The 20,076-nt window shown below is 43.0% G+C and overlaps 2 protein-coding genes across 2 annotated transcripts in view; one reads left to right on the top strand and one right to left on the bottom strand.

Moving 5' to 3' along the window:
• The window catches only part of SSH2 (slingshot protein phosphatase 2), a 150,394-nt gene extending 134,209 nt beyond the window's left edge, over positions 1-16,185 (bottom strand). The window contains exon 1 of the mRNA XM_032788778.2: positions 15,955-16,185. Coding sequence (XP_032644669.1) covers positions 15,955-16,017 — 63 coding nt within the window. The 5' untranslated portion in view covers positions 16,018-16,185. The remainder of the gene's footprint in view (positions 1-15,954) is intronic.
• EFCAB5 (EF-hand calcium binding domain 5) overlaps positions 15,921-20,076 on the top strand; it is a 71,769-nt gene continuing 67,613 nt past the window's right edge. Inside the window, exon 1 of the mRNA XM_075073908.1 lies at positions 15,921-15,985. The gene's annotated coding sequence lies outside the window, so the exon portion shown is untranslated. The remainder of the gene's footprint in view (positions 15,986-20,076) is intronic.

Genomic DNA, 20,076 nt, shown 5'->3' with positions numbered 1-20,076 from the left:
CATCCATCCTCCATATTTTTTACTCTGAGCATTTCACTGCAGTATCCAAGTTCTTGAAGCCAGTCAATTTATCTGATCTATTGTTTCGAGCCAGGCACACAGTGTGTGCTTATTGTTGCACATGTACAAAGGTAGAACGCTTGAACATGAACCATGGTCTCTGAAAAAGCTCTCAAACCATACAGTGCTCCACTGAATACCGTTCTTCAAACCTACTCGGGGAACCATACCTGCAGGACTTCAGCAGAATACAATGCTTACTTCCATGCATGACACTGACCAGTGGGAAAGAAGATTCTATTCTTGGCACAGGATAAGCAATTACAGGTCAGCTTTCACTACCAAACTGCCTGGGGTGCCTTTTGTAGAAAAGTTGTAAAGCAAATGGCCTCTTCATTTTCAGAGGCTCTGTACACACACCACAGAAGGTGGATTTCAGAGGCAAGGAACAGGTGTACTTGACGCCATCAGCATTCTGGTTTCTGAATTCTATGGCATTTTTCTTTTATCTGCATATGGAGGAAGCACAACTTTGGTACCAACTTCAGTTTCCATTAGTTGACAGCAATCTGCAATATAGCCTGGGCTGTCCTCATACGACCCCTATTTATTCACTTGGAATGAGCTGGAAGAGCCAGACAGGAGAAACTTGCTCAGTGGCCCCTAAACTGGATCACAGCTATGTTAATTTATCAGATTTCTTTCCAAGTGGAAGACTGACAATAAATACATATGGTTTCTTTCCTCAATTGTCCTCCCCCAAGTCCCAGGCGTGTGGAATGCCCTTACAACAGTTTTATTCTAAATTGGAGCTTGACAGCTCAGCTGTTTTTTAAAAGCCAAAGAATTTAATTTTCAGTCACGTGCAACCAGAATATGAAAACGAGTTTTCATGAGATGTACACAATAGTAGCCGAAAAAGAAAGTGAAAGACGGAAGGTCTTATCAGTTAACACAAACTGCTTTCCGACGGTCTCTAAATAACCCCAGTCATCTTGTGGCCACCCATCTTTTCCAGTTAAGCCCAGCCCTGTTAAAATGGTGCCGTGCAAAAGAGAGCAACTTAAACCCTCACAAGTTATTTTTTGGGAGCTGAACCAGAGTGAACTTCCGTCAGATTAATGACAAACAAATTTAGAAGCTGAATGAGTCAATAACATAGCCATTAATTAATATCTCTGCATTTAACCATTGACTGCTGCCTGAGCGTTGCTGTTCTGGCCAGTGTTAAACCACGTCTCTAAAAGCAAGACCAAATCAGAGACTGTCAGTGTTTGAAATCTACAGTAGCCTTTGGCATCAGACCAATGTGGACAGTAGACAAAAAGAGATTAAGCTGCAGCCTGAGCCAATGGAACAAGGACTGGGGTAAGGCAGCTAAACAAAAGCCTCTGCAATTGCAGGGTTTTCAGAGACATCTCACATTGGGCTATTGCCCCTACTGTACTCCCAGTCCCATGGACTTTATGTCAAGCTGTGTTTGCACAGCACCTTTGAAAATCAGCCCCAAGCATATTACTGCTGGCATGTTAAGTCTGACTCATTTAGAGCAGACAGCAACACTAAAAGTAGCTATATGGATGGAGCAAACTCAGAGAGAGACACTGGCCAGTCATTTTAAGATACCCCCGTGATGGAGATAAGAGGAAAACAGATTCCTGCTAGTGGGAAGGGAGACACAGAGATAAAATAGTTTACGTTTTTAAGGTGCTCAGACACCACAGTTATAAGAGCAAAATGTCTAAAAGGCGCAAGGAAGGAGTTTTATAAAGAACACATGATTGAATATGACATTTACAGTACTATTAAGTTAATTTAGGGGACCTAGAGAGACTGGATGTTTAGCTTAACAGAAACACAGCTGGGAAATGCCCCTGAAGTAAAGACCAATGAAATCAAAGCCATTCTAACCTATGCTTTATCCAATAAGGCCAACCGTAATAGCTCAAACGAAACGTATACCCTCAAATAAAAACCAAATAAAAGGACCAAAAAATGCCACCATGGCTAAACAGAGTCAAAGAGCCAGTTGAAGGCAAAAACGTGTCATTTTAAAAAAAAATGCTGTTAGTTTTTATGTCTTTTGCCAGTTGCTCTTCAAATTCTTTTTTGGCCTGCTTATTTATACTTGCAAGAGTTTCTTTCTATTTGCCTCAGTAAGATTTGATTTCCAATTTTTAAAATATATCAGAAGCAGGAACTAACATAACACTGATTTTTTAAAAAGGCTCCAGAGGAGATCCTTTTCATCACAGGCCAGTAAAGTCTAAATTTCAGTACCAGATGTATTGATTGAAATTAGAAGAATTATCAGACACACAGATGAACATGATATGTTGGGGAAAGTCAACACAGCTTTTATAAAGGGAAATCATGCCTCACCAATCTATTAGAATTCTTTGAGGGGGTGAAACATCCATGTGAACAAGGGTGAACCAGTGGATATAGTGTACCTGGACTTTCAGAAAGCCTCAAAGTCCCTCACCAAAGACTCTTAAGCAAACTAAGCAGTCATGGGATAAAAGGATCAGTAACTAGCTAAATAGACAAGAAGCAAAGTGTAAGTATAAAGTGGTCAGTTTTTGCAATGCAGAGAGGATTGTTCAGCTTAGAAAAGAGACAACTAAAGGATGATATGATAGAAGTCTATAACATTATGAGTGGTGTGAAGAAAGTGTTACTTACTCCTTCACGTAAACAACCAGGGATCACCCAGTGAAATTAATAAGTAGCAGGTTTTAAATGAACGTAAGGAAGTTCTCTCTTCACACATCGCACCGTCAACCCGCGGAACTCATTACCAGGGGATGTTGTGAAGGTCAAAAGTATAACTGGGTTCAAAACTAAATTAGATAAATTCATGGAGGATAGGTCCATCAGTGGCTATTAGCCAAAATGGTCAGGGATGCAACCCTGTGCTCTGGGTATCCCTACACTTCTGATTGCCAGAGGCTGGAACTGGACAACAGAGAATGGATCACTTGACAATTGCCTCTTCTGTTCATTCCCTCTCAAACATCTAGCACTGTCAGAAGACAGGATATTGGAACATTGGCCATACTGCATCAAACCATTCTTATGTTCTTTGTGGAGCTGCGTGGGTGAGTTACAGCTATGGAGTGTGCTAATGCAGATAATACAGCTTTAAAGTCTTCCCAATGGAATGGACAAAGACATTAAACAAGAGTTTCTTTAGAGTCCAAAAAACTTTTTATAAAGTGAAGAAATCCAATTAACAAAAAGCACAGTCTTATAGATCAAACAAAAAGCTAGATACTACATTGCTGGACATCCAAGACACCAGAAGGAAAACAGCATCCAAATACTGTAACTGTTTTCAAGTACCATGGTGCATCATTTTGGTGTTTAAGTACATCTTCTTGTGGTGGGGCAGAGGTACATAAGGCAGCCACGTTTTGCAAGAGAAAGCAGTTGGGTCATAGAATCACAGAAGAGTAGGATTGGAAGAGACCTCAGGAGGTATCTAATCCAATCCCCTGCTCAAAACAGGACCAACCCCAACTAAATCTTTGTAAAACTTTGTCAAGCTGGGCCTCAAAAACCTCTACAGATGGCGATTCCACCAGAATCGGTCCTATCAGAACCCTTAAGACTAGCTCAGCTTCTACATCAGAAGAAGAGACAACTTCTCTGAAGTAGTGCCTGGACATTCCAACTATCCAGCAGCAGGTCTGATGCTTTCTCTTTCAGAAAACCCAGGCAGTAATGGGGAGCAGAGAATGACTCCAATGACTCTTAACATGTGTCAGGACTTTAAGCCCAGCAGTTTTGTGTGGGTGACTTCTGCTTTCTGTATTCAGGATGCAGTTCTGAATAAAACTTTTCTCCAGATGAGCCCTCACAGTTTCTGTTCTGCATGGGAAAGAGTTCACAGCCTCAGAAGCCAGCTTGCAAAAGAGACTCTAGTACAGTCTTTGTGCCTCACATTGTGATGACACCAACATGATGTCAAGAAATGAAATTACAGTACTAAAGAATAACTAATTTCACCCACATGAGACTGAGCAGTTTCAATTTAAGCCATGCTAACTCCAGCATGGTATTTTGTACACAGCCCTCTTTGCAGCACAACTTTTTTGGTGGTGTTGAAGAGCAACTATATTTATAGTTTTGCCACCCTCACCTTTTCCATTCAGGATCTAGGCAACAAGTTGATTAAGCACATGAGTGCACTGGACTACCAACGAGACTCTGCCTTGCCGACAAGACATTATGTCAATGGTCGCTGGCCACCCCTTTGCAGTCTGAGAAGCAGTACAATTGCCCAACAGTAAGGGGAAAGAGGAGTCACAAGGAGTTCAATTTCCGTGTTCAATTGTATGAAGTCTTTTCATCAGAACAAATCAAATCAAAACATACTCCACCCTGCTGAAAAGCAAGTTTCTAGGGAGTGCGTTAGTGTTTGTGGAGTTCAACATTAGAATGTGGAAGACTGTAATAACTGTAGCCTACTAAGAATACCAGCAAGAAGGGAGAACTGTCAAAATAGCCAGACGGGGTGATAAGTTTCAAGTAATGCATTAAAACCACATCATGTTTCCTAACCCTGCCCAGGCAGAACTCAAGTGAAACAAAATGAACAAAAAAGGGAAACCCCTAATAAGACGCGATACAGCTAGCCTGATGTTACTTGTTTATGTAGTTTGGAAGGTCGATAAAGGGTTTTATCACCTCTTCACACACTTCGAAAGGTAAAAGTTAAATTGCATTAGTGTAAATTTTATTTTGCACAGCAGGATGCCTGCATGTGGGAGGGCTTGTTTGTTTAACTGCTAGGCCCTGTACTACATTGGGGAAGATGAGGTTGCATTTACCTTTTGTATCACTAACCAACATTATATTACAAGACTCCAGCATCAACCCAGAAGACCAGCGTATTCAGAGTTAATACAGCCTAGACTTCTTTCACTGAGCTGCTGCTTGCTTAGCCATTGAAGGAAGCCCTTATAATATTTATTTCACAGATAATTAGATGTGTCTGTTTTAGGTGCTTCTGGAGTGTCGATTGTCAAAGTTAGCCCCTGTATCTAGGTCACACCCAGCAGTGCTTAGGTTTATACACAGCTTGGGGCTGTCTAGTCACTTTCCTGTCTACCTCAGATTTAGTCATGAGGTGCTCTACCGCCCCAGTTTCTTCTGAGGTGCTTTGGAAATGCTATGGTGAAAAGGTGGGATTTATAGCTGCCCTGACAATGCCCAATGAAATCTGCGGTCCCTCTGGGAGAGCAACAGGGGTCACTTCAGAGCATGACTCTGCAAACCTGAAAGGGGAGAAGCATCAGGCTTTTGTTAACAAATTCAACGTGTCAGATAACCACAGCTGCAGTAATAGTTCTCAGATAAATGCTAATCCTTAGATGGAATAGGCCCAGCAGCTATCTCAGGAAGATTTTATTTTTTACAGAAACACACAGTAAGATAGGATAGCTAATGTCTGCAAACCATACAATCACATAACTTAACAGATCTGGATAGATTCTCTTTGCAGGTTGCTAGCCCTAGAAGTAGCTTGCACTAGAAAGGGTATTAAGCCTATAACTGTAGCAGTGCTAACTGACACCACTGTAACATCTGTTGACAATATCACATATATAAAATTAAGTGCATCATTTTACTTCAGAGAGAAGTCCATGAATACTGTGCCATGTCCATAATTTCCAACTAGCTATAAATATTCTGTGGTTGTTTAATCAAGTACCAAATTCTGTCATGGCTTTGTCTGCTTTGACAGATAACACACCTACACTTCAGCTTTGCCACCAGTGTGAAGAATAGATAAGACCAACGTGTGAAGAGGTTTTTTAATTTTAATTGCAGTTTATTGCAATGACTGCAAAGCCTGGCCATATTTTTGCTGAGAAAGTGTTACTGGGGAAAAACCCATCATGAATGTCCTCAGACAGACCAATAACAATGCAGATACATACTTTGTGCAGGAATATAGTTCAGCAGCTTTTGTCCCTCCAGTGATCAAGAGTATTCACCACCATCTCCCTGAATATCAAGTGCTAAACACCCTCAACTTCCAGCAAGGTATGCTGAATCATAGAACTGGAAGGGATCTCAAGAGGTCATCTAGTCCAGTCCACTGCACTCATGGCAGGACTAAGTATTATCTAGACCATCCCTAACAGGTGTTTGTCTAACCTGCTCATAAAAATCTCCAATGATGGAGATTCCACACCCTCCCTAGGCAATTTATTCCAGTCCTTAACCACCCTGACAGTTAGGAAGTTTTTCCTAATGTCCAGCCTAAACCGACCTTGCTGCAATTTAAGCCCATTGCTTCTTGTCCTATCATCAGAGTTAATGAGAACAATTTTTCTCCCTCCTCCTTGTAACAACCTTTTATGTCCCCTCTTGGACTTCTCTTCTCCAGACTAAATAAACCCAATTTTTTCAATCTTCCCTCATAGCTCATGTTTTCTAGACCTTTAGTCATTTTTGTTGCTCTTCTCTGGATTTTCTCCAATTTGTCCACATCTTTCCTGAAATGTGGCACCCAGAACTGGACACAATACTCCCGTTGAGGCCTAATCACCATGCAGCACAGCAGAATTACTTCTCATGTCTTGCTAACAACACTCCTGCTAATACATCCCAGAAGGATGGTTTGCTTTTTTTGCGACAGTGTTACACTGTTGACTCATATTTAGCTTGTGGTCCACTATCTTGCAGGATCAGCCCTTGGGTCCAGTTTCAGGGTAGATCATGGCTATAAAATGTACCACAAAGACATCTGTTATGCAAACAAAGGATTTTCCACCTGTAGGGCACATGGTAACTTCCCTTCATATAAAGAGGAAGGGAGAAGCAAGTATTATTTCAAACTTGCAACTTAGGAGTAACTTGAGTTTGCTGACTGCTACCTAAAACTGAAACACACTATGCATGTTGCTACTGCTCACTTTGGTACAGAGAGAAAACAGGGGACTTTACGGAGCCCATAGCATTCTCGTCTGTTGTAGTGACAAGTAACTTTGCTTCTATTATTTACTATCCCATAAGGCTCCCCACCCCAGGTGGCCTAGTGAATTAAGCACAGATCTTGGAACCCCTAAATTCCAATCCTGACTCTTTCATTGACTCAGTGTACCTCAGTCCCTTCTGCCTCTCAGTGCCCTGCAGTAAAAGGAGCAGATACTTGCCTACCTTCTGGGGTGATACGAGGGTTACTCCACATTTCTGGATGGAACGAATTGTCGTCTCATGAATCTGACACCACTAATTAGTTTTGCACTTAAAGGCAGAAAATTCAGAGTTGTCTTTGTCCTCCAATTTCTCCTGCCAAGTCTCCCTTGTCTTTAACTCTCCAACGCTACCTGTGTTGGAATTTGTCCACCTCTTGCAAAAATACCTACTTATGCCTTGTCAATCACCACCTCATCTACAGCAAGTTTCACTCCTAGGGCCTGGGCTCCCACCTTTAAGAGGAAAGAACATTTCTCCCAGCTGGACCTCACACTCTCTCCTCTCTGCAAGTGACCTGCACTGACTTCCCCTCTCAAATCCAGTTTGCCACAGCCCTATTGGCTTTCCAATTTATGACTCCCGAGTCCCACCAGTCTACTTCTCTGAATTCTTCTACCTACTCCCTGACCCTTCCTGCTTTGCCTTCCCTCAGCTCTTCTGGATGGGGGCAGAAGGGAAGTCACTCACTTGTTCTTTCCTCACAGGAATTCTCCTCCTCATAGACACACACCCCTTCCATGCTGATTTGCCTTTCATTGACACCTCAGTCTTCCTTTTCTCTAGTTTATGACTATCTCACTTATGTGTTGTTGTGCCATGATTAGGGCCCTGCCAGATTCACAGCCATGAAAAATGCATCCTGGGCTGTGAAATCTGGTTTTGTGTGTGTGCTTTTACCCTCTACTATACAGATTTTGCAGCAGAGACGAGCATTTCTCAAATTGGGGATCCTGAACCAAAAGGGAGTTGCGGGAGGAGGAAGGGGAGGTGTCACAAGATTATTTTGAGAGGGTCACAATATTGCCACCCTTACTTATGCGCTGCCTTCAGAGCTGGGAGGCCAGAGAGCAGCGGCTGCTGGCCAAGTGCCTAGCTCTGAAGGCAGCACCCACCAGCAGCAGTGCAGAAGCAAGGGTGACAATACCACACCATGCCACCCTTATTTCAGTGCTGTCTTCAAAGCTGGGTGGCTGGAGAGTGGTGGCTGCTGACTGGGGGCGCAGCTCTGCTGAACTGAATTGCTACCTTTTGCAAGCACTGCACTTTTCCGGAAGGGAGATGGAAAGGAGAAGTCTGCAGCACTGGGAGGATGTGGTTTGTTGTGACTGACAGAGGCCTTCAGCTGCAGGCTGAGATCAGACAGCGATCAGCCCCAGGGTTACTTTTTGCTAGTTTCCAAGACAACCAAGTGCTGCAGGTGAAGACCTGATAACCTAAAAGTCGCTAAGCCATACTTGACACTGCAGACACACTTACCTGCCCCCTGCTTAGCTAAGCTGGTCATTGCAGAGACGAGCAGTGCAATATCTATGATGGATGTGTACGCAGAAGGTGACGTTCTTCTTTGCAAGTCAAAAACCCTTGTGTTGAGCAGCAGGCTAAAACCTAGTTTCAGATACTTTAAAAAGTAAACAAATAAACATCAACCCTTCTCTTATGAAAGAGAGGATACGGGCCTCGTATTTTCTTGTAGGTCTGGAAAGCGAACAAGAATTGCAAAAGCCTGATCTACAACCAGGTTTTCATCCCACCTCCTGCTTTGTTTGCCAGACCCTGCCGCTGGAGGATGCTGAAAGTCTGGTGTAAGTGGAGTACATCTGTCACCGACTGTCTCTGAAAAATTTAGTTTGAAAGAGGTGCGCACACATCTGAAAGGTTTTAGAACTTCTGTCTTTTCCTCTGCCCCTCATTTCAGAATGAAGTGATACCAGTTACCTGGGAGATTTCTAGGACTGGCACATGTTACAGAAGAAGAAAAAAAAAAACTATGACTTTATCAGCACATCTTGATAAGAACTAGTGATAGCTCATGTAAACTGATTAATGCAGGGGCGGCCAACCTGAGCCTGAGAAGGAGCCAGAATTTACCAATGTGCATTGCCAAAAAGCCACAGTAATAGGTCAGCAGCCTCCCCCCCGCCCCAGCAATCAGCGCCTCCCCCTCCCTCCCCGCACCTCCGGATCAGCTGTTTCGGAGCTTCCAGGAGGCTTGGAGGGGAAGGAGGAGTGGGGGAAGTGCAGGCTCACGGGAGGGTGTGGAAAGGGGTGGAGTGGGGGCAGGGCCCGTGGCAGAGCCAGGGATTGAGCAGTGAGCACCCCCCGGCCGACTGGAAAGCTGGTGCCTGTAGCTCCAGCCCCAGAGTCGGTGCCTAGACAAGGAGCCGCATATTACTTCTGAAGAGCCACATGTGGCTTCAGAGCCACAAGTTGGCCACTCCTAGATTAATGCAACTCCAGAGATAGACTGCCATTCTGATAAATACTGCAGAGAGAAGAGATTTGTAAAAGGTAATAACTGATCAGTTTAGAGAGTTGTTTGCAGTGATGCTGCAGCTACTTTGGGCTAAGAGGTCAGTCAATTAGTGTTTTGCCTAGCAATTATACTGCGAAGACTGCCTACTACTAATGAAAGCCCTGAAAGCACTATTAAAATTAAGAGAACAGAGAAAGGTGATATTTAGTTTCCTAAATTAGTGAAGAAAATATTTCCTGTCCTGTACATTCTACCAGCAAGGAACTTGTAGACAGAAAATGACAATTTTTCCCAAACATATCTGCAGGGTCCTGCTTCCCACTTTGGCTAACCTCCTGGGATAAGAGGGAAGCCAATTGGCTTAAGGTTGTTGTTGTTTTAGGCTGTGAATTTTATAACAATGAAAACAGCATCTCCTCTTTCTGGGTCAGTTGCCTTCCTTACCCTTAGGGGAACAATATGCTCTCTTACTGGAAAGGAGTCAGGGCCTGATTGCCTGCCCAGATCCTTCACATCTCCAGAAAGGGTCAGACAGGATTATTTTGCTTTTCCTCTGTGGAGCTGTCCTTCAAAATAATTCATGAAAGAATTACTAAAAACCAATTAGAAGAAACAGTGCTAAGACCACCATGGAAGAGGAAAGGTAAATAACTGGACACAATTGGTCAAAGCAGATTTAGAGCCTAAGCAACTGGGCTTTTACATTTCCATTTCATGCACCCAAACTTCAGACCATTTGGACACATCTAAGAAAACTGTACCTCTCCCTCCCCACCCCACCCCCCAAAAAAGGCAGATAATTAACCATGAGGTGCCAAAGATCAGGGCACGCCCAAGTCCTGGAACTTTCAGAGAACAGTAGAAGACTCTTGGCACAATAACAGCAGGTGCACAACACCCCAAGATCTCTCCTGAAACAAGAGCACTTAGGAGATGGTATAAAGTGGAAAAGGGTGACAGTCTGGTTCTTGTTCAGACAAGGAGACTATTCTTAATTTAATAATGCTCCTTACACACTGCGGACATCAGCACATTTGAAACACTTACATACACTAACCATCAAGGACCATCTCTATGCAGTGCATTTTATATGTGATAGTGAAGAATTCTGCGTTTATTGAATTAACAGATATACGATTAAATCACGATGCAAGTCTTTTTTGAATGATCAGTTTCTGTGCGACACAGGAGAAAGCAAGAAGATTAAGAGACAGATTCAGATAAATCTCATTTAGCACTTAACTGTCAGCAAAAGCTAGTTTGCTGTGGACATATATTGCACGGACAGATACCCTCTGGAGAAGACTTGTGCTGCTTTCCAAGGCTCCATCACAGCCAGACTTTGCCATGCGAACTTCCAGCTCTTAGTTTTATAACTGAAGTCTTGGAAAGCATGGGTTGAGCCACTACCACAATTCCTGAAGACACAGAGCGTGAGAGAGGATTTTTCCATGGGAGAGGAAAAGGTTGCTTGGAACCAAAACATACAGGAGTGGTTCATAAATTTCTATTTGTCTCAGACAAGCCAGAGAATAGACAAGCCAGTGAATTGTGCAAGATCTCACTCCACCTTTAACAAATTCCATAGAGTCCTTCAGTTCAAATCTTCATTATGTCTTGGAACAAGGCTTGATTGAACCTTGACAAATTGCAAGGCATCTGGCTGAGTTATTGGGAACAGACTAGGGCAAGGTTGTGGAAGACATACAGCAAAGAAGAATGTGGCAATGCTTTCTCTGGCATTGTCCAAATTCAGACAGCAGGTTTCCATACAGCCTGCTGGAGCAGCCTGCACATGAGTCCAGCTGATGTCAGTTTACATACTATTCCACTGAAATGAGGCCATTGGGGGGGTGGAGCGGGGACGTGAGAAGAACTTTACAAGGCAGGTTCCCAGGATCCTCTGACAGGCATTCGCAACTAGTGAGACAGAGTCTTCCAAAGGGAAGGATACCAAGGGCCTGGGTCCTTCAAACCTTCCTACTAGAGGTGTGGCCCCAAGCCTCTCTGGCTCCTACAGCTAAATGTAGCTACAGCAATGGATAGGGTTTTTCCCTCTCGCCGTAGGATCTCCACCTCCCTGAGTGACAGCAGCTAGGACTTTGGAAATATTCTTCGGTCCACCTAACTGTGTCTACACCACAATCAGCTTAGCTATGACACTCAGAAGTGTGGATCATCCACATTGAGCTAAGTTTGAAGTGCAAGCCAGGCCTAATTCTATTCCTGTAAGCACTGTTTCCAGCTTAGGTTATAAACAGGGAAGTATCTGAGACTAGATCTGCACTCACTTTTAGGTTTACATGTAAAATATTCACAGCATCGCAATTTTTTTGCAGTGTGAGCCAGCAAGCTCAGCACACGTCATGTCCCCACATACACAGTTCCAGAGGAGTGTGGAGATTCAGATAGGGAAAAGAGGGATAGTTTTTGCTGTAGTTAAAGGAAAAAAAAAACAACTGATAAAAAAGCCATCCTTTACTCTTAAAACACGAACTAGGCTTTTGCCTAAAAAGCAAACACCCAATATTCCACAAGAGAAACCGGAAATCTTTACAAGGTTCACATCATTCAGCTTTTAAACATAGGCTGCTGTGTTGATGAAGGTATCCCTCTCCAACTCCCACAATAACCACATACTCCACCTTGATGAAATCACCCCTGAACCCATACTCTGCCCATAAGAAACTTCTGATTCCAGCTACTGATTCTGGTAGAAAGAATGGAAATGTTCTGTAGGATGCAGCACAGAGGTCTCTTTTTTTTTTTTTATATAAAAAAGTGCCAGCATAGTCAAATGCCAAGCTATGATTGAAAATTTAGACAGATAATTAAGAGATCATGGTGAAATACTGCAGATCTATATCAACCTGGGCAAATCATGTTATGAAACACTCCTCTACAATTCGATAAATATTTGTGAGGTGCTCAAATTCTATGGCAATGAGGACGAAAATCTATAAATAAAACCATCCAATTTCAAAGTGATTTGAATCATCTATTCCCCTGAATCCAGGGAAGCCAATTATAATACTTTAATAGCACACAATACAGAAATCCCCTGTGGTTCAAGGACATTGACACTGCACTATTTCAACCGCCTCTTCTTGTCTAGAGAGTCTGCTCCTAACAGAAGAGCATCGACCAATTTATAAGGGACTCTGTCCTGAAAGTCCTTTAGTGACCTGGAAATTGAATTAGTCCTTCCATGTGGTCACCTGCTGAAGCATACACAAGTGTAACACTTCCTCCTCACTCCCAGTTTGAGATGGCAAAGCAGGAGTCTGAGAATTTTTATGTCAAGACATGAAAACATCAAGCTACATGTCAGACTTCTACATTCTCTGGAGGACTAATGTATCAGATTTAACTTGACCTCATCCCCACGTTACCTAGAGAAGGAACAAAAAGTTGGGGTTTACATTTAACTCCAGATGATTGGTATAACATGTTGGTGTCCACACAGAAAATATCCATAAGTAGCAAAATAAAATAAAATTAAAAAACACCACTTCTCTATTACTCTGTTAGAACATTACAGCAGCCAGTCTTATTTATTGTAGAAAACTGATCAACCTATGATCCTGTGCACACAGAGAAAGGATTAAAGCATAGTTTGACTGAACATCTTGCTAAATTACACAGATGTTTTTCCATAGAACTGCAGGCCCCGATCTTACAAGGGACTCTATGAGTTGACTCCTGTACTTGTGCAGAACCCTGTTGAAATCAACAGGGCTCACCCTGGGCAGAGGGGACCTCCCACACAGAGTCAATTTCAGGATAAGGACCTTAAGGAGGACTAACAAGATGACAGATTTGTCAGAATCACAAGCCTCCAGCATTTCATCTGGGACCATAACCTGAAATTCTTGGGCCATCTCACCAGGAAATTTTCAGTCCAACCTTCTCTCACAGGTACTCAGTAGCACTGCACTGTAAAGGTCAGTGGAATTCTGACAAGAGCTGGATATTTGCCAAACTGAGCTAGACAACAGTCTCCACTACAGTGTAGCTTAGGAATTCTTGTGGCATTCGATGGACAAAGACTGGAGACTTAACTCCAGTGACTATTTGAGCTTGGTGGCATAGCTAATATACTGAAACCAAATGCTACATTTTGCTTAACACTGAAGAAAGTTTAGTAGCAGACATGCAGATGAGCTGAAGTCACATATATTTTTCTAAAGCACCTTTCATCCTAAAAGATTGCAAAGGACTTTTACAGTTTTATATTAGTAGTCGTAATAATAATTATAAACATGCTTCAACCACCAAGGAAATGCAGAAGGCATTTGAAGAGTTCACAAAAACCCCATGCAACAGTTTTGGGCAGAAAATGAAGAATATCATTTCCACTTGAGACTGCAAGGAGAGTTTTAGATATGCAGAAAGTAATTACTAAACTTAAATTTTGGTCAGGACACGAGAGCCCACACACCTACTCTCTTGTGAAGAGTACCACAGGATTTACGGTGACTAGTTTAGCAGATTATATCTCCATTTTATTAGAATAAGGAAAGAGAGCTAATACTGCTAGATATGTTAAAGGTTATATTCTCTGTACACACTCATAGCATTCATGCAGCCACACTCTCTTTCCTAACTGTTCAGAGTGATCCTGATCCAAAGCAACTTTTTTGGTAACCTAGAAAGGAAACAGGCTAGTTAGCTGCAACAAACAGGGCAGCCTTGCAGAGTGATCATCATGACAAGTTTAAATGGAAGGAGCTATTTGAGAGTAGGCATCAGTTGGGGGGGCAATGAGGGGTGGTGGGTATGAATTCTTTTGTTGTTTTTTTTAAAATTAGTCTTGTCACTAACACAAGAATTCCTACCCTAAAGATGCATTAGGCTAACTGTTGAAGTGTTTTACACATGGAGGAAATTAGAAGCAGCTAAGCATAGACTGTTTCCCCATGCATGGTTGTGAATACAACATATGATGCAGTAACAGAGTTAATCAATATTTATAGCGAAGTAACACAAGTGGAGTTAATCTGCATTGCTAATCAAACAGGCATGTCTTAGCAAGACAGGAAAAAAACCCCAAAGGCATTAATACCCTTGTATCCAAAATAACATCCGATGTGATATTATCCAAGTTAATCCACAACTTAGATCAAAAGAGATTTTACCCAACCCAGTAAGAAATATTTTCAGAGCGGTTTTTATTTTAGCAGAAAAAACTGGGATTTCGACATTCCCCTGAAGCATTTGCAACCTAAACATAATGTGTGATAATACATGAGACTTACAAAGTGAAGCCATCTAGAAACTGAATATAAACAAAGTGAAAGCCACTTTGCAGTTTTCATTGCCATCCTCAATTAACTGCTAGTAACAAACTTTAGTAATTTTAAGCAGTAATTTAGAGGCTTCACTCCCCCCCCTTTTAAACAAAATATGATTTTGAATATAACAGCATCATTTTCACAACCTGCACGCTCCATGATTTGGGATTAATTTTAGGTAGTTTTTAAGACTCCTTTAACGAGAGCTTTCACTGCCACTGAGAGATTCAAAATCTTCCTGTTTCAAACACTTCTCGGTTTGATACAGCTTTTTGAAGATTACATGCAGCACTGAGAAGGAAAATCTAGTTGCTTTTTCTGAAAGAAAGCTCATGCATGGAAGATGCATGAAGGCAAATACCAGGTTTCATTTTTAGAATACAGTTTTGTAGGGGAGGGATTTAATATTGTCAGTTTTTAGAATCCCAGTTTCCTTTTAACCAATGATTTTTACATTTCTTGCATACTGGACAGCCAGTTTATTTATAGTCCATTTCACTTTCTGGAGGTTCTCATTCATCTCCTTTACACCCTGAGCTGTGTTGAGTGACAACATTACAGGGCAGTGTTTAAACCCAGAAACAAATTGTTTTCACTGAAGCTTTATTTCCTTGCAAGCATTTTACATCTGAAGTTGGGTAAAACATTGCATCCATGATACTCATATTTTTCAGACTCACCTGACCTGATCAGCTTGCTTTCAATAAATTAAAAGCCAACAGCCACCAGACAGAAACCCACACCGTCTAGAGAAATGGCCAAGGAGAGAACCCCCTTCCCCAGTCAATCTGCAGCCAAGCGACACAGATGGGCCAGAAGCACATGGGGAGTGGTATGGAAGGGACCCAGACACGGATTCCCTGACGCGTTTTGCAAGCACGCTACAGAAGCTATCATGACATTTTTGCAAAAGGCAGGGGGGAGGGCGGAGAAAAGGCGAGAGCGATCCTGTTTAGCCCCTGCCCGGGAGGGGTCCCCACCCAGGCTCAGAGCCTGTGCAGAGCCTGCAGCATCCCTGGGGCTGCCCTGCGCGCGCTCAGCTGTCAGGCCCGGCAGAAGAGAGGGGAGGGGGCAGCGGCACGGGGCGCGCATGCGTACAAACACCGGCCGGACCCTATGTGGCAGCCAACTGCCTTCCCCTCCGCCTCAGCCAGCGAGCGAGCGGGCGGGCGGCGGCCGGACGAGGAGACTCACCGAGGCGCAGGGGCTGGAGGTGGCGCTGGGGGTAGGCGAGCGCTGCACCGTTACCAGAGCCATCGAGGCGCGGCGGGGGGGCCCGTCCGGCCGCGGGAGGGGGCCTTACTCCATGGCGGGGCCCCGCAGCCGGGCGGGTGGGGAGGGAGGCGGCGGCAGCGCCGCGGTGAGCGCCGGGGGCAGCAGCTCAGCACTCACCAACGGCCCCTCGCCGAGTGAGCGAGGCGCGGCGGGGCTGGGCCGGCCGGGCACAATAAGGCGCCAACGCGCATGCGCCACCTGTCAGCGCAGCCACGCCCCCGCCCTGTTGCGGCAGCCGTTAACCCCTGCTCTGCCGACCCCTAGCTTCTGGGGCTGCTGCAGGGCCCCTGTCTGCTCCACTCCCTTTGGGAAACGGGCACAGGACGGGGCTCTTCGGGGCTCGGCCCTTCCCTTCCCCTGTTGGAAAGGATTCCCAGGAGGAACCCAGCAGGGCGCATCACTATGGCACAGACCCTCAAGTGTTCAAAAATTATGCCTCCAAAATCATGAGATTTAAATAATAATTAATAACTGCAGGGTGATTTTTGTTTACCTTCTGGTTTTTGACTCTTTAGGGAGCACTGAGATCACGTTTCTGCTGTTTCTTGTTCTTTTTTGAGGGGAAAAATGAAAACCAAGGTGGAATCTCATGGATCCAGGAGCTGGGGCTTTAAGAAAAATTTCCTGTGACACTCATGATAAAATCACTAGAGTTGGCAACACAGATGATATATTTGTAATTCCCCGATAGTCCAGCCATCCTCTAAAGAAAACAGCATCCATTCCCCTTTTGGGATTCTCTGGGAGAGTCACTGACTAAATCCAGAGGCCCAGATACCTAGAAAGTGATGGGTCTGTGATGTGCGCACACAAATTTAAGCCATAAAATGCCCCCCAGAATTCTAAGTGTGGAAGTCTGGGAGCAGGGGTGGGGACCGGGGTGGGGGGTGAGAGGTGGGCAGCAATACTGTTATGTTAACAGCTTGAGCAAAACCTATTTGTTCTGAGGATTCAGCCATTTGGGTCATGTCTGTGTGCCATTAGTGGGAGTTTTGCCATTGAAGTTAATGGGATGAAGAATCGGCCTTTTGTAGGCATCTAATGAGAACATTAAATGTGATTAGCAGAGACCATAATACATTTTAAACAGGAAGCAAGCACTCTTCTTCTCCACCAGCTTGCATTAACCCATCCATTCCTCTTCGGCACTCGGTGTATTTCACTCTCATCTCCTCCTTCAAGCTGCCAGAAGTGTCACGGAAGCTTTCGACCCTTTACATCAAAGCACAAGAAAAGCCCTCGGTGCTAGCTCTTTGGTCTATCCCCCAATGCCCTGCAGTCAAAATAATTATCAGGCAGGCTCTGCAAATTGTACGGCAGTTATCCTTTAGCACGGGACAAAAGTTAAGCTCACTAATGAGCGTTTGCCTCCTAGTGGATGAAGGAGGATGAAAAACAGACTCGTTAAAATAAACCTGAGCTTAGAAAGTGATTTTTGCGGGAATGGTTCACTCAGGGTTATGCAGAAAGTGAGAACTTTGAACATACGGAATCCACAAAACATCACCGGTTTGGGGAATTAGATTAGAAGGGGAGAATAAGCAAAGAAACATGCATAAAGCAACTAAAGAAACAAGGGTGGGTGAGCTATCTTATCGGACTAACTTCTGTCTCTCTGATATCCTGGGACCAATGTGTCTATAACAACACTGCATACTGTACATAAAGAAAGGGTCATTGAACTGCTTATGACAACCCTCAGATTCTTATTTTGAAACATAGTTTTTATGGAAAGCATGTTAGCACTGCTATGTGATTTATAGTGGAGATGTCAGGAAAATTACCTCCAGCCCCTTTATAAGCTATCCTCCCCCTGGCTCTAAATATTCCATAGCTTCCCAGCCAGAGGGTGTTTTTACTTTTACTTTTTTATATATTTATGTTTTGGATGATCATATACTATGACAAGCTTTTTATGACAGTCTCCAGCTTTGATCCTTTGGGTGCCTTCACCACTTCTATTAGTCAGCTTTTATTTTCAGCAGTGTACTGCACTTTGTATAAGCAAGGATAGAATATAGATATGGTTGTTCAGGAGATCAGTACAAACTTAATCTCTTATTTCTGGTTTCACTTGCATTTGAAGAGATAGAAAAGTATACTCCTTTTGTCTTGTGATCCTCTATGTGATCTAGTTTTGTAACTGGTAAAAGCAGCAGAGAATCTTGTGGCACCTTATAGACTAACAGACATTTTGGAGCATGAGTTTTCGTGGGTGTCCCATGCATCTGACAAAGTGGGTATTAACCCACGAAAGCTCATGCTCCAAAACGTCTGTTAGTCTATAAGGTGCCACAGGATTCTCTGCTGCTTTTACAGATCCAGACTAACACAGCTACCCCTCTGATACTTTTGTAACTAGATTGCTTTTTTCCAGTCCAGAGCATTCCCTTCGCTTCCTTATTAAAATTTTCCCATGTGTTACCATGACTCTGACATAGCTGCTTAAGTGTAAAAAAATTGTCCTTAAGTAATATGAGAAGTTCATGATCAAAGGAATTTTAAGAGGTTTCATCTATGGCAAAAATAAGTATTTACAAACAATTATTTCACATGTAAAGTAAGTGGAAGTCATTATTATGTCCTTTAAAAAAAAATTAAGATTATTACAGACCCTGTAACAGACTCATTACCTTTTTTTTATTTTAATCTTTTAATAAAAAAAAAGTTACAACCCTCTGGATTTGTGTAGGATTGCTGGATTGGGCCTTTTAAAACATTTGACATTGGAGAACTTAAGTGCAGAAGAAATCTCATTTAAAAATGCTTTCAGTGGCTTGATCATTAAACATTTGCTCTTGGGCATAGCACGTACTAACATAAAGTCAGCATAACCGTCTCATAAAAAAAATCAAGTTAGTTTGACAAGATCTATTTTCCATAAATCCATGTTGATTGGCATTAATTACATTACCCTTTTAATTCTTTATTAATCGAGTCCCATATCATCTGTTCCATTATCTTCCCCAGGATCAATGACAGGGGGACAGGCCTACAATTACCCAGATCATCCTATTTACACTTTTTAAAAATTGGCACAACATTAACTTTCTTCCAGTCTTTTGGAAGTTCTCCAGTATGCTAAGATTTAGTGAAATCAACATTAATGGTCCGGTGAGCTCCTCAGCCAGCTCTTTTAAAACACTTGGGTGCAAGTTATCTGGACCTGCTGATTTAAAAATGTGTAACTTTAATAGTTTCTCATTAACACTCTCCTGAGACATTAGTGGAACGGAAAGAAGGTTAACACTATATAAATAACACTATCATCTTTTCCCCCCCAAATACAGAACAGAAATATTTATTGAACACTTCTGCCTATTCTACATTATTATTGATAATTTTACCGTTTCCACTTGGTAGTGGAAAAATACCATTGTCAGGATCAGGGTCGGCTTTAGGCTGATTCCCCCAATTCCCGGGAATTCGGCCCTGTGCCTAAGAGGGCCCCACGCCCGTGCCTAAGAGGGCCCCACGCCTTAGGCGCCTTTTTAATTTTTAATTTTTTTTTTAACTCACCCGGCATCCTCGGGGGGGCAGTCTGGGTCTTCGGTGGCATTTCGGCAGCGGGGGTGGGGGGCAGTCTGCTCCAGGTCTTTGGTGTCATTTTGGTGCCGGGAGGTCCTTTGGTGCCACAGAAGACCCGGAGTGGACTCCCCTCTGCCAAAGTGCTGCAGAAACCCTGGACCACCGCCAGATATTCAAATCGGTCCCCGCAGTTCATAAACCTGGCCCTGATCAGGATTCTTTTTATTCCTAATATATTGAAAATCACTTTCTAATGGTCCTTAACTCTGCTGGCCAAAGATTTCTCCTTGTGTCTCTTTGCTTCCCTTATCAAAGGTCTATAATTCATAACTTCTGATTTATATTCATTACTATTTAATTTCCCATTCCTCGTGTTATATATTATTTTTTATTTTTATAACTGCCTTCACTTCCCCTCTAAACTATGTAATTTTTAAAAATCAGCACAGCCTTCTTCCTCAATTGTGGGATTGTGGCTTTTGGGTCTTAACCACAAGGCCTTCTTCTCTAGCT

Source organism: Chelonoidis abingdonii, chromosome 20, assembly GCF_003597395.2.
Source record: "Chelonoidis abingdonii isolate Lonesome George chromosome 20, CheloAbing_2.0, whole genome shotgun sequence".
Lineage (NCBI taxonomy): Eukaryota > Metazoa > Chordata > Testudines > Testudinidae > Chelonoidis > Chelonoidis abingdonii.
This window is presented reverse-complemented; position numbering and strand designations above follow the sequence as displayed.